Source organism: Benincasa hispida, chromosome 12, assembly GCF_027475165.1.
Source record: "Benincasa hispida cultivar pf3 chromosome 12, pf3_genome.v1.1, whole genome shotgun sequence".
Lineage (NCBI taxonomy): Eukaryota > Viridiplantae > Streptophyta > Magnoliopsida > Cucurbitales > Cucurbitaceae > Benincasa > Benincasa hispida.
The window spans coordinates 70,118,463-70,132,146 of record NC_143489.1 but is presented as its reverse complement, the minus strand read 5'-3'; the positions used below and the strand labels follow the sequence as shown (position 1 = coordinate 70,132,146).

Here is a 13,684-nt window from a genome sequence, read left to right as displayed (position 1 = left end):
GCAAGCATATTGAGTGCAAATACCATCTGATTCGAGAGATTGTACATCGTGGAGACGTTATAGTAACCCAAATATCTTCTGAGCAAAACATTGTTGATCCTTTTACAAAGGCCCTCACGGTTAAAGTGTTTGAAGGTCATCTACAGAGTCTAGGTCTACGAAGTTTGTAAACTAGGACAAGTGGGAGAACTTTTGGGTATATGCTCTAGTTTGTTATATTCATATGTTTATTGTACTCATATGTTTCTCATTTAAATTCAACATTGTGATACTCCACTAGGAGTTTTAGTCCAAGTGGGAGTTTGTTAGATTTTATGTCCTAAAATTCGTAGTTTGTAAATTAATAAACATATTCTGTTTTGTTTTTCGATAAAGTTGTTATTAAAATTGTAATCTTGAATCCAGTAAACTAAGGTCCTGAGGCTATTTAATGTAGTTTGAACTTTATGTAGTGACATAAATGTGGATCAAGTTCAAATATATAGCCAAAATGGTCTATAGTATATGAATAAGGTTGGGAGTCTTATTCTGGGGACACTATGGATGCGACCCACTTTGTAGTTAGTATAAACAATGTGATCCTAAATCGTTCATATAGAGATATGTGAGTGGGGGCATCCTATGCAATGAGTTTGCATAAGACTGAACTATGAAACAGTCACTTTTTATGTATATGACTGACATTTCACCTAGATGACCTTGGTAACTCGATCTTAATCCTGAGCTAACTATGAATTCCTATTTATTCAGGATTGCCCTTAGATTTGCATAGGTAAGGGTTGACTCAACAGCGTCGCTCAATAAGACTCCCATTTCAGGGGTAAGACCGGATAGATGGCTGGGGATATAGGGTGCAAGACGGAGTTCACGCCAACAGATATTTAACCCAACCATTATTATGAACAACCTTAGAAGAGTTGACTTGCTAATTATGGTTAAATCATGTGGACATAATATATCTACAGTGAGGGGAGTGCAACTATGGGCTTTAGTGGAATGACCCATTAGTTAACGAATGGGAATTAATCTGGTTTAATGAGTTTAACCAATTAATCTCGGATCGTTAGAGCACATGATCTGTAGGTCCGCGAGGTTCCCCTACTAGCTCGTAACGGACTAGCTCTAGAATAGCGTGATAAGTTAATTTGAATCATTCAAATTGGAATTAAGGAAATTAATAATTATATGAGATATAATCACATGTTTAACTTGAGAATTAAACAAAATAGGAGAATTTATATATTTAAATATGATTTAAATATATAAAGATGGATATGTGTTAAAATTAATTTAATATTTGATATTAAATTAATTAAGTTTTATTTAATAATTAATTTATGAAATTAATTAAATTTTTTTCATTTTTAAAATCAAAATATATTTAATAAAATCAAAATTTGATTTTTGAGATAAAATTGAAAAGGAAAAAACAAAACACACAAAATGGAAAAACAAGATTTTCTATTATCCATCTCCTTAGTTGCTCACTCAAAATGCATCTTCTTTGCCTTGTCTTCTCCAAGCATGAGCTGCAACTCATGCAAGTCTCTCCTTTGCATGTTGATCTGCAATATAATGAAGAGATTGGAGTAAAAATTGTGCATGCAATCTATAGAAAATTTGAGAGAAAATTCAGTTTGAAGAAAGAGTTCTTCAACTAGATTTTTGTAGTGAGCATTTCTCCTTCATCTTGATTCAAGCTTTTTTTTAGTCCCAAAACTCAATCTAGAGCACCAAGAGAATAGTGGGGAAGATCTTGAGGTGGTCTGCAATAAGATTTGGAGAAGATAGCAGCTGGAGAAGGAGCTTTGAAGAAGTTCTACAAGAAGTGTGTCTTGAAACTTGTTTATAGCAAGAGCATGCTTTATATTTTGCCAAAATTAGTGAATTTGAGTGCTTAGATGATCCTTGTGCTTCTGCTATTGCTGATACAATCCTACATGGAGTAAGGCAGTAAATGTATTAAAGTGCGTCAAGGATCAACACGCTGACCACGATGTACCTTGGAGCAATGTTGATGTTGTGTATATGCCTTTCAACCTTTCTAGGATTCACTGGATGCTTGCTTTGTGTGGATTTCTAGGTTAGAGAATTAATCATGTTCGACTAATTGATTACAATACATTTGAATACAAACTTGGAACGTGAAATGAGATTAGTGTGTAAATATTTTCTTCGTTTGCTCCTTGCTAGTGCAGTAATGGACTTAATCTTTTAGTGGATCGATAGAGTGTACGTCAAGATGCTTTCATGCCTCAACAGCAAGAGAGTGATGATTGTGGTATGTTCGCATGTAAATTTTTCGAATACAATGTAATCTGATCCAAAATGGACACCATAACACAAGATAGGATGGCATATTTTCATAGACAATATGCCATTCAAATTTGGGCAAATATAGCATTGTTTTAGAAGTTTGTAAACTTTTATGTAATTAATGGTTCAAGTGATGAAACTCTATAGTTGGTTTGATATGTTTGTTTTGTTAAGTAGTTTGTGTTATGTAAAGTATGCAAAATACACTCAATTCCCAGTCGAGTTCACGTATATAGGCGTCAATCCTAGCTGGGTTCATGCAAAACATAAAAAAAAATGCACACAATTTCTAGTTGGGTTCATGCATGTAGACACCAATTCTCGGTCATGTTCATGCATGCATGTAGCATGTGGTGCCAAATCCCGTACCTCAGTTGGGTCTAGGGTTATCTCTACCAGGCCTCAAACTAGGCTATGTTCCCAACACATGGCCCGGTCGGGTCGCCCCATACCCTCATAACCCAGGCTAGGCCCATACTATGTCCCTTCTCTAACCCAGTCAAATAGCACCCCCATTTTTTTACCCGGTTCTTATCCCATGAAACCCGTCTGAGTAATTTCAACTCATTTCCATTGTACCCAGTGAAGACCCGTGAAGCTTGGCTAGGTATCTTAAAAAAAAGTTAAGTTTTTCTGTCTTTTCTTTTTTCACCTTTTTTTTTAATTTCTAAATACACTTCTTTGAAATTAAACAAAAAAAAAATTAAATGGTCGACCCATATCTCCATACCCCTATACCCCCAGCCGGGCCCACACCATGTCCCTCCTCTAATCAATCAAACAACAACTTCATTCATCTACCTAGTACCTATCCCATGAAGCCTGTCCTGGGAATTAGAAAGAAGAAACAAGCAAGCAAGCATCAATACAAGCAAATGAATTCTAATATGAAAGAAATGATCAAACTATTCAATACAAAATGAAATACATACTTTCTTACAGAGTATACAAAATCACAACTTCGTGAAGTACAAGATTTGGTTGAAGAGAAACTTTTGGTTTTCGAGATAATTTAGTGAAGATAATTTTTTGTGAATATAATTTGTTAGTTGTGTGTTGTAAAACAATTAATTTGGTAGAAAATTTTTGTGAATAAAATCTTTTTGTTGTGGGTTGTATAACAATTAATTTGGTAGGTTGGTTGTTGAATTTAAAAGTGAAAATTTAATGAATGAGGGTATAAGAGTAATTGTACAATAAAAGAATTTCATCATCAAGGGGTAAAAAAAACTTGTTTTTTTAAAAAAGGTAAATACAAAGTCAAGCCCCCACATGGTCGTTTTTTTCAATTTTCCATAAATTAAAAATAGTTTTTAAAAATATAATGACAAATACAGTAGAACACCACTATTGAGTTTGTGTTTTAGTACTCCAGTTTTTTCTAGTTCTGGTAGGATCGGTATGGCAACCCTAAACAGTGGGTGAATAGGATTTATTAAATTTAATGAAAACTTTTTCCTAAGTGGTCCAATTGAACAAATTAATACATTTTTGTTAATTAGTAATTTAAACAAGAATTTTTATGCAAATACCTTCACTTAAAAAAGATCAACAAATTGGCATAAATTGTAGCAATTAATTATATGCAATGAAATCTATTAATAAATTAATTGCAAAATTTAATAAAAGGAGGATATAGAAATTGACATCGGTAATTTTATAGTGGTTCGGCGCAACCGGCCTATATCCATTTTTATAGTGGTTCCATCAAACTTGATCTATATCCACTTCCCAAGCTTCTTTGGTTACTTCACTAGAAGTCTTTGACTCTTTCCATCGAACTGTTATAACATTATTTTTTGCGGGCGCAAGAACAAACTCGATCATTTTCACAGTTGAAGATCAAACCGTTACAATGATTACTTTTTCGGAATCAAGAGTAACTCTTACAATAGTTTGAAAAAATAAGAAGCGTACTTAACAAACTCTCTACAATAATGGATTTACAAATTTTAGCTCACAACCAATTAATCCTCACAATACATAAAATATCTTTCAAGAATTAGATGAAAAGAAAAAATTGAAGCTTAGAGAGAAAATAACAAGGGTGGTTTTGGAGTTACGGAGGACTGAAAAATAATGTAAATTTGTTGTTAAAATTTAGGAAAGAAGATGGGTTGAAATAGCCTTTAAGTTTAGCCATTGGATCTTGTAAATAAAAAATTAAACGGTTGAGATTTGAAAAGAAATCAAATAAAAAAATTAAAATATATGTGTGCGAGGCTGCTACAACGGTCATTGCACACTGCCAGATTTTTTTTTTTTTTCTTTACCGCTACTGCGCATACACACACATATATAACAATTTTTTTTTTGGGAAAAATACCTTTTTAGTCCCTATGTTTTGCGTCTAGTTTCTATTTGGTCCTTAAGTTTCAAAATATTATACATTTATTCTTTAAATTTTGAATTTGATTTCAATTTAATCTTTAGATTTCAAAATGTTACAATTTTACCTTTGATATTTGAGTTTTGCTTCAATTTGGTCCATAGATTTTAAGACTTTCACTTTCAACCTCGATTTTTTACTAAATATTTACTTTTTGTCTTTAATGTTAATGTATGTTAATAAATTTTAAATAATTAATATGATTCTAAATTTTTTGTCTTTAGTGTTAATGTACAAATTTAAAATAACTAATATGATAATAATTAATTAAGTTTCACTATTTTCCATCACGTTTAAAACTAAATTTAAAATTTCACCTTATAATTATTTTAAATTAACTAATAACCATTGATATTCATGAGTATTTAATGAAAAATTGGAGTTTAAAATGTAAAATCTTGAAACTTAAGAATCAAATTAAATAAAATTCAAATCTCGAGGGATGGTAAGATTTTGAAACTTAGGGACTAAATTTAAACCAAACTCAAAACTTAATGACTAAATGCGTAACATTTTGAAACTTAAATACCAAATAAAAACTAGATCCAAAATCTAGAGATAAAAAAATAATTTTCCTTTTTTTCTTTTTAGATTCATTTTCATTTTCTCAAATTAAAACAAACCAAAACTAAATTCATTTTGTTTTCTATTTCTTTTCCTTTAAAAAAAATATAACCAAACAAAATCAAAATTCATTTTCTTGTCAAATTCAACAAAAAAAAAAAAAAAAAATCACCATTTGTCACTTCTCCATTGCTCCACATATCATTCATAAATTGAGTCCATTTTGATAAATAAACTTGTCATGTCATCACCCGAGTATTTTTTCGTTAACCTTATTTTGGCTATAACTTTTTTATTTGAACTTCTATATGGACGATTTTGGATGAATTCGAGCTCTACACAATGAACTCATCCAAACACTAAAATTGTTAGTAAATAAAATCGGATTTATTACCATCAAAATATTAATTAATTAATTAATTAAAATGAATTAATTTGAGATTAAGGACCAAAAAATCAACCATTTAAGTAATGAGAAATTCGAACTCCTGGTTTCTTGGTGGATAAATATGATTCATGTAGTCCTCCCGAGTTTATTTGCTAAAGAAATTAAGATAATATGTCAAATGCATTTTCTAAGCAAGAGGACGAACTTTGTAAGTCATCTTTTTTCTTTAAAAGATGTTGATCACATCTGGCCAGTGCTCACAAGTAATTGAAAAGGATTGATGGCAATATTGTTTAGTTGTTCGCACAAAAGAAGAAAATGAGGAAGTAGAAGCGTACACCATAACAAAATAACTTCAGGTTGAGCTTTATCCGCCAGAATGCATGCTCTTCAGTGATCAATTCTCTTTACAAATACTCAATATACTCTATCAAATGTCTAAATACAGTCATCAGAAGCTTCAATCAACTCATATTTACGAATATAACCGATCCGTTTGCAACTTCGATAATAAGTTACGGAGGTCAGGAAGATGCAGAAACTCGAGGCTAGATGTGTTGTCTTCCTCTACTGGATTCTTAAGCTAGTCTTTTAGTTCATAGCTGTCAATCAAAGCACAAACAGCATTTGGTTAAATGGTTTCAAGGAACTGACCAAAACTCGGATACTTTGGTTCCCAGCCTATTTCTGCTCGAGTTTTCAAGTTGTTCAATCTCTTTCCTAAAGGATCCTTGGTTCCTGCAAATACATGCCATTCATCTAAATTAGTAATCATGGATTTCAGAGCATCACAAGATGAAGTGCAGCTACGGTGCAAAGAAATGACCATAAACCATATGAATATTATTGGTTGCAACATTAAATAAGTTGTTAGATCGCTGATTGAGTCAAAAGCTTAATCTGATGGGTGAAAGAAAATCTAATATTATATCATCCAACACTCCCCCTCACTTGTGGGCTTCAAATATGAAAGACTCTACAAGTGAAAATGAATACTAATTGGGGAGGAAATAACATTGCAAGGGTTTGAATGCAGACCTTCCTGGACCACCTGCTCTGATACTATGTTAATCACCGGTTGACCCAAAAGATTAAGCTGATGGGTGAAGTTAAATTTAATATTATATCATCCAACATACATGAAGGGTAAATAATGGATAAGATAAGTAGTCTTTTTTCTGAGACATATAAGCATTTGACCCAGAAAGGATTACCAGTAAAGCCTTCGAACTTTTTACTGAATTTCCCACTCTTCATCATCAAGTCCATGATTTCTTGCCTGGAATCAAGAGGCAGTTCTAATCAAATTTCTATGATTCCACTGCTTTCACTTTAAGTCTAAAGTTTGTACGTATTAGGAATAGGGATATTTATCTTCAACTAGCAGGAGAAGAAGGCATTAACCTGGACAAAGGATGATTATCACAACCCAAGAAAATCCGTCCACGAAGATTTTTCTTTAGAATAGCCACCGAGAGGGAAGCAGCATCCTGTTTATAAAGGCACAAGCAAGAGGTGCATGATGAATAAGAGAATCAGCTATTTCCATTTCTTAAATTACGACTGATCCAACTGCACAAACTGCATAAGAATAGTGACAGAGCAACATAAATTTCATCATCCCTCATGGAGATGGACTGGAACCAAAAGTGGCAACAGGAATAAAGAATAAATTCGGTTATTGAAATAAATGACTAGCGCATTAACGAATTGATTACTTTGTTTGGTCTAAATGAGGAATGAATGGCACAATTTCAGGTGAATTGAATTTACCATCAAGAGAAAATAATAACAATGGCGAACAGGAAGTTCCCAGACATTTCAGAATCATTTGTAAGACCATCAATATATACAGAATATTTCTGTATGTGGAACATGGATAAATCATATTAAATACCAATGTTATATACAATAAACTTTTCAGATCATATATTAAAAATACAGTATGGTGCAAATGTAATTGATCAGCACGTGAATGTTCACTAAAATTCACACATAATACAAACTTTTGAAATAGTGGAGAACTCTTTACAGGCAAGGTAAAACATATTCATAACACTGGCGCTCAAACAGAAGTAGGTTAGAAACGTCATTAGATTAATTAGGAATAATATTACGATAGTAACTAATATCATCAGTAATTAGCCAAGAAGTTGGCTCTTAATAGAGGGGGTGGGAGGAGATGGAGGTGCGCAAGAATTTAGTTGGTTTAGAATCCGAGTGAGAATACTTGGAGGTTCCAAATAACTCAAATACTTAGGGAGCCATTCTTTCTCCTTTCACCTTTCTATGTAATCTTAATTTTTTGGTTTCTATCTGAATATTGAATTTAATCATAAACGCAGAGAGAGCCAAAAGGAAATGAGGGAAGGAAAACTCTATATTACCTTATGTCTACAAAGCAGAATATTTAGAAATAAAATGACCATTTCCGGACCTCATAATGAATAAGATTCAGGATGTGATCAGGACGCACATCAACTGTCCCCTTCTGTAACCAATAAGAATGTGCCCCTCTATCTGCTTTGTAGAGTCCAGCCAATCGAAGTACACAGCCACCAAACTCGATTACTATCTTTTCTGATTTTAGGAGGACATCTGTCCTAGGGCTCCTACCAGTTGGTACGACTGGACTGTCCTGTATCCATGAACAAAAGAAAACTTCTGTTGAACATCATTCCAATATAAAGGAAAAGCCGGTGACTGCAAATCTGGGTTGATTGTAACCTGTAAGTAAGTGAAACCCACCTCATCACATGGTCCATTGTCATTGCAATCATATGGTGCGGAACTTGAAGTAAAAAGAAAGGAACCCTCTCCATTCCAACTTGATCCAGCTAGCCTGATTGATCAAAAAGACAAAATGCTTTTTACGATGAACACAAGGTAAACACTAAACAGAGATTTTTGGGAAGTACAAGTAGAACTTGTGTCCCTGCTGTGGTTCAAGAACAGGCATTACCTTGTAAAGCAAAATTAAATAAAAGTTAAACTACAAATTTAGTCATTAGCTTTGAGAGTTATATCTCATAGGTTTCGATACTTTTGATTTTGTGTCTACTAGGTTCCTAAAGTTTAAGAGTGAAGAAATAGTTTTAATTCCTCTCATAATATATTCTGATACTGATACATCCCTCAAGTGTATAAAGACAGCTCACAGATAAAAAAACTAACGGCTGCCTAACTAATCTATGCAAACTGATTGACAGACTTCAACTAATTAACACTTTAATCAATACATTAGCTAAATAAGTGTGTAATGAGTCTTTAAATTGTATCTAATAATTCCAGCTCTGTTCAACATTTTTTAAAAATCAAAACTATTAGACACAAAATTGGAAACTTTTATGCACACTGACTTAAATAAAAGGCTTAGGGACACAAAATGATGTCGTATTCAGCAAACTTTAGAGTTGGCATGGAGAATCAGTTCGAGTCAATTGCTGAGAATAAAGCTATTCCTCCTTCCAGAAAATAAGAGAAAACTCATAAAATTTGAGAGAGAAATCAAATTAAACATCATTCGTGTCAAGCATTTCCAACGAATTACACAAAGAAGTACCCTCAAATTTTCCATTTTTCTTAATCACCTGACATCACCGGGATAATCCGATGATCGAGAAGGAGGAGCACAGAAAATGACATAAGGAAAACGACGAGTCGCATCACCTCCCTTCAAAGAAGGTTGAATCCCTAACTGAATCAACTCGTCATGGTGATCCACTGTGAAAGTCTGCCCATGAACTTCACATCCCGGATGTTCCTGCTCAATTCACACAAGCAACAATCTTCTGTTACGATACGTTCATGTAATCTGCTATATCATCAATTAGACATCACGAATGTAACAGTAAAACAAATACGCCGAAAGCAACAATCCACCAATATCTCAAATAACAAATTGTTAATTAACAATTAATACCTCCCGCCATTTTTGCGCCACTAAGCGGCCAAGAACTCCTGGTCCGATTATCAGCAAATCATGCGCTCCGGTCATACCCGAAGAGGAAGTCTCCAATCTCTCCTCAGACGCACCTTCATTGCGAAAACCAAAGATCAATCGCAATGTTCGTATAAAAGTATAATGAAATTACCAGTTCAAAAGCAGTGAGAGGGACCAATGGTGGAGAATGCAGAAACTTGAAGAGGAGCAGCCATTTTAGGCGGGGAGAATCTGTAATTGAGGTGTCTAGAATAGAAATTAGAGCGTTTGCTGGAAGTGAGGTGGTGGGAGAAGTAGGAAGATGGGTTGAAGAAGCGGGGAAGTTGAGTGTGAGGTCCGCAAGAAGAGAAGCAGGTAATGGCTTCCATACGAATTCAGGCGTGCTCCTCGAGGTAGAAGATAATTGCGGTACTGTCGATCCTGAGAGAGAAGAAGAAGAAGAAGAAGAAGAAGAAGGAAAAGGGGAAAATATAAATGGTGGAGATGTGAGGCTAAGACAGTGGGAGAGAGAAGCAACAAAACTGTGGGGGCCAACTGCCAAGAGAGATTTTTTTTTTCATTTTTTTTTAATTTAATGTAATATAAAAAATAAACGCATCCCCCATGGGAAAATAAAGAGAAGGCCACTCCTAGTTATTGGATGGAATATTTGCCTACCATGAAGCTTCAAAAGTTTGTAAAATGACTAGATTCATAAATACAATTCAAGCTTAAAATAATAAAAAAAATATATGTCTAATCATTATTTTGCTCATTTCTTCTCAGTTTTCTCAAATTAAAAGCTATCATTGACAGCAGCTATCAGTGGCTATCACTGATAGCTGCTATCAACGATAGTTTTCAATTTGAGAAAAATTAATACAATCTTGAAATATTAGCTTTTAATTTGCTATCAATTATCAATAGCTATCATTGATTCACTTTTATCAATTGGAATCAACCTTGAATATCAATACTTAAGGCTATCAGTGGTTATCAGCTGCTATCAATGATAGATTTATAAATAGTGATCAAATTTGAAAGAAGACCAACAACTTTGATTACCACAGTAGCTATCACTAATAATCTTTTATCATGACTGTTATTAATAGCATTTATCAGTCGCTATCACTGATAGACTTTCATCAATTAGAATCAACCTTGAAATATTAACACTTAATGTTATCAATGATAGACTTCTATGATTGATTATCATCTTTGAAAGAAACTCGATATATAGATATTACCTAAGTTTTATCAATATCACTAATATCACTCATATTGTGGTTATCAGTGATAGTTTTTTTCACTGATAACATCATTGATAAGATGCTATTAATGATCTCACTGATAGCATGCTATCAATGATAATGATAGTTCTCTATCATTGATAGCATGCTATCAGTAATAGCTTTTATCACCAATAACGTGCTATCGGGTAGCTTCTATCACCGATAATGTGCTATCAGATAGCTTCTATCATCAATAACATGCTATTAGTATTAGCTTCTATTACTAGTAATATGCTATCAGTAGTAGCTTCTATCAATCATAGCTACTGTACACTTTTTGGTCCCTTTCTTATCCTTCCCAAACATTTATAAGTCCATTTTCTTTTCGATGATAGTTTCTATCACTGATAAACATGCTATTAGTGATAACTTCTAGGAATTCCACTTACATTTTAGTTTGAGATTCAACTTTATTAATCAAATTCACTAAGTTGGCTATTAATGATAGATTTCTACAAGTGGCTATTGACTATAAAAATGTAATCAAAGATTAAGCTATCAATGATAGAAAATATTAGTGGTTATCACTGATAGACTTTCATTTTCTTTTTATATTTATTATTTGTTATAATAATCAACTTGATGATTGATTTGTTGGTGTTAAGTCACTTAAGAATTGAGTACTTTCAAGTCTTGGTATGAAACTCAGCCTCATAATTCTAGTGAAAAAAAGGGGAAGGAGAAAAAATTCAAATAAAGGAAAGAAAAATTTTAAAAATAAGAGAAATAGAAAAGGCAAAAACTGAAGAAATGAAAGAAAATTAAATAGAAAAAAGGGAAGCAAAAACCAGAGAAATGAAAGAAAAATTAGAAAGAGAAAGAGAAGAAGCAGAAAATCAGAGAAAGAAAATAAAAAAAAATAATAAAAAAAAAGGAAGAAGCAAAAATCTAAGAATGGAAAGAAAATAAAAATTAAAAAAAGAAATGAGCAAAAACCGAAGAAAGAAAAGAAAATTAAAAAAAAGAAAAAAAAGGAAATGAAAGAAAATGAAAGAAAATAAAAAATAAAGGAAAGAAAAAGAAAGGGAAAAGAAGGAAATGAAAGAAAATAAAAAATAAAGAAAAGAAGCAAAATTCGGATAAAGAAAAGAATAAAGTAAAAAAAAAGGGAAGAAGAAAAACGAGAGAAAGAAAAGAAATTGGAAACTAAAAAAAATCAAAGATTAACTAGTCAACTCATCCATATTTGCAAATATTTTATAGATCTAATATATTTTTAGATTTTTTTTCTATTATTATACTATCTATTACAAATATCCTTTGTAAAAATATCTTTAGCTCTTTACTATAAATATATGAATACCAACCGTTAATCATTATTTCAAATATAATTTCAAATTTTTAAAAGTTTCATCTGTACTATTAATCTTATAAAAAGAGGTTAAAGTATTGTTAGTATAATGATCAATTTATTTGAAGTTCTCTTGAATTCGAAAAAAACCAAATTTTAAACAAAGTATATAAATATCATTTTTTTTTCATATAGATACTCTCATTTTTCTCCTCTTTGTGTAATTCTACCAATTTTCTCACAAAAAAAAAATATACACTAAAACTTCAAGTCAAAGCATAAAGTCTCACAAAATCTCACAAAATTCCAAAATTGAAATTGTTCGTTGAAACTTACGAAAATATAAATAGCCAAGTAGAAGAATAACTTGTTGGTTATTGATACACACTCAATTACTAAAGTACTGTTGGAATTGGTGTCCTAATTCTCCCGAAGTCTCGTTGTTTATAATCTATAAACATTGTTATTAATAAAATAAGAGTTATTTCATTCTGACATTTACTCATATCCAATAAATAAGCTCCATGGTTATTGTATGTAAACTTAAGCATGTATATGAGATATACAAGTGAATCATGCCTTAAGTGATAACCTAAATAGGTCTGTAGTATAAGGATTAAGGTGGGATACCTGATCCTGGTGACACTACGGACACGACCCGCTTTGTAGAGGATTACAGTGTTGTAAACTACTACAGATGGTAGATCCTGACCATTCATGTGGAGATATGCGAGCACGGGTGTCCTATACAAAGAGTTTGTATAAGACCGGACCACAAGATGATTCGTCTCTATATATAATGTCGTTGTTACTGGAGACTTACATATCACCTAAACGGCCATAAGTGATATGACCTCAATCCTGAGTGTTTTGGGAACTCGTGCCTTTGAAGGTGGTTCTTTGATTAGTATGGGTGAGAGTGGCCAGATTGCCAACTCAACATGCCTACCTTTTTGGGGACTTGTCTGATTTGGGAGCTGGGAACTCAATTACACAAGATGGAATTCACTCATTCCCCGAAGTAGGGGTAAGTAGATAGATTGTTTCCTTAAGGGCTGATTATGGGGCTTGAACATAGTGGCCACAGCTTCTCTTTGGAAGAGAGACTCAGTCATAGTAGGACTATGACTTGTGTTCATTAGAGGGATCAATGGTACTTAAGGAGTTAGATGTAACTACAAGGGCATAACGGTTATTGGCCTAGCTGTACTTACAAGCGACCTGTGAAGGGTTATCACATTGTTGATTGGTTAAGATGGACACATAATATATCTGTAGTAAGGAGAATTCAGTTGTCGGTCTTTTATGGAGTGCTTGGCAATTAATGGATAGTGGATCCCGTGAATAAAGAGTTTAATCAGTTATTCACGTACAGTTGAAGCTTCAAGCTACAGGTCCATAAGATCCCCTTGGTAGCTCAATGGATTCAAGTTGAGGATCAGTTCTTGGTGTTGATTTGAAATGTTCAAATTGACAAGAGATAGTTCAATTATATGTGATATGATCGGTATGGTGTATGAGA

The 13,684-nt window shown here is 32.9% G+C and overlaps 1 protein-coding gene across 1 annotated transcript; it reads right to left on the bottom strand.

The window, feature by feature from the left end:
• Positions 1-5,999: 5,999 nt before the first annotated feature.
• Positions 6,000-10,205, bottom strand: EMB2799 (NAD(P)-binding Rossmann-fold superfamily protein). Its single transcript, XM_039019958.2, has 8 exons — positions 9,776-10,205; positions 9,580-9,692; positions 9,248-9,420; positions 8,406-8,499; positions 8,095-8,295; positions 7,062-7,147; positions 6,872-6,936; positions 6,000-6,395 (listed from the first exon to the last, which is right to left on the bottom strand). The coding sequence occupies exons 1-8, from the start codon at positions 9,966-9,968 to the stop codon at positions 6,289-6,291; spliced, it is 1,032 nt and encodes a 343-aa protein (XP_038875886.1). The 5' UTR covers positions 9,969-10,205; the 3' UTR covers positions 6,000-6,288.
• Positions 10,206-13,684: the final 3,479 nt, after the last annotated feature.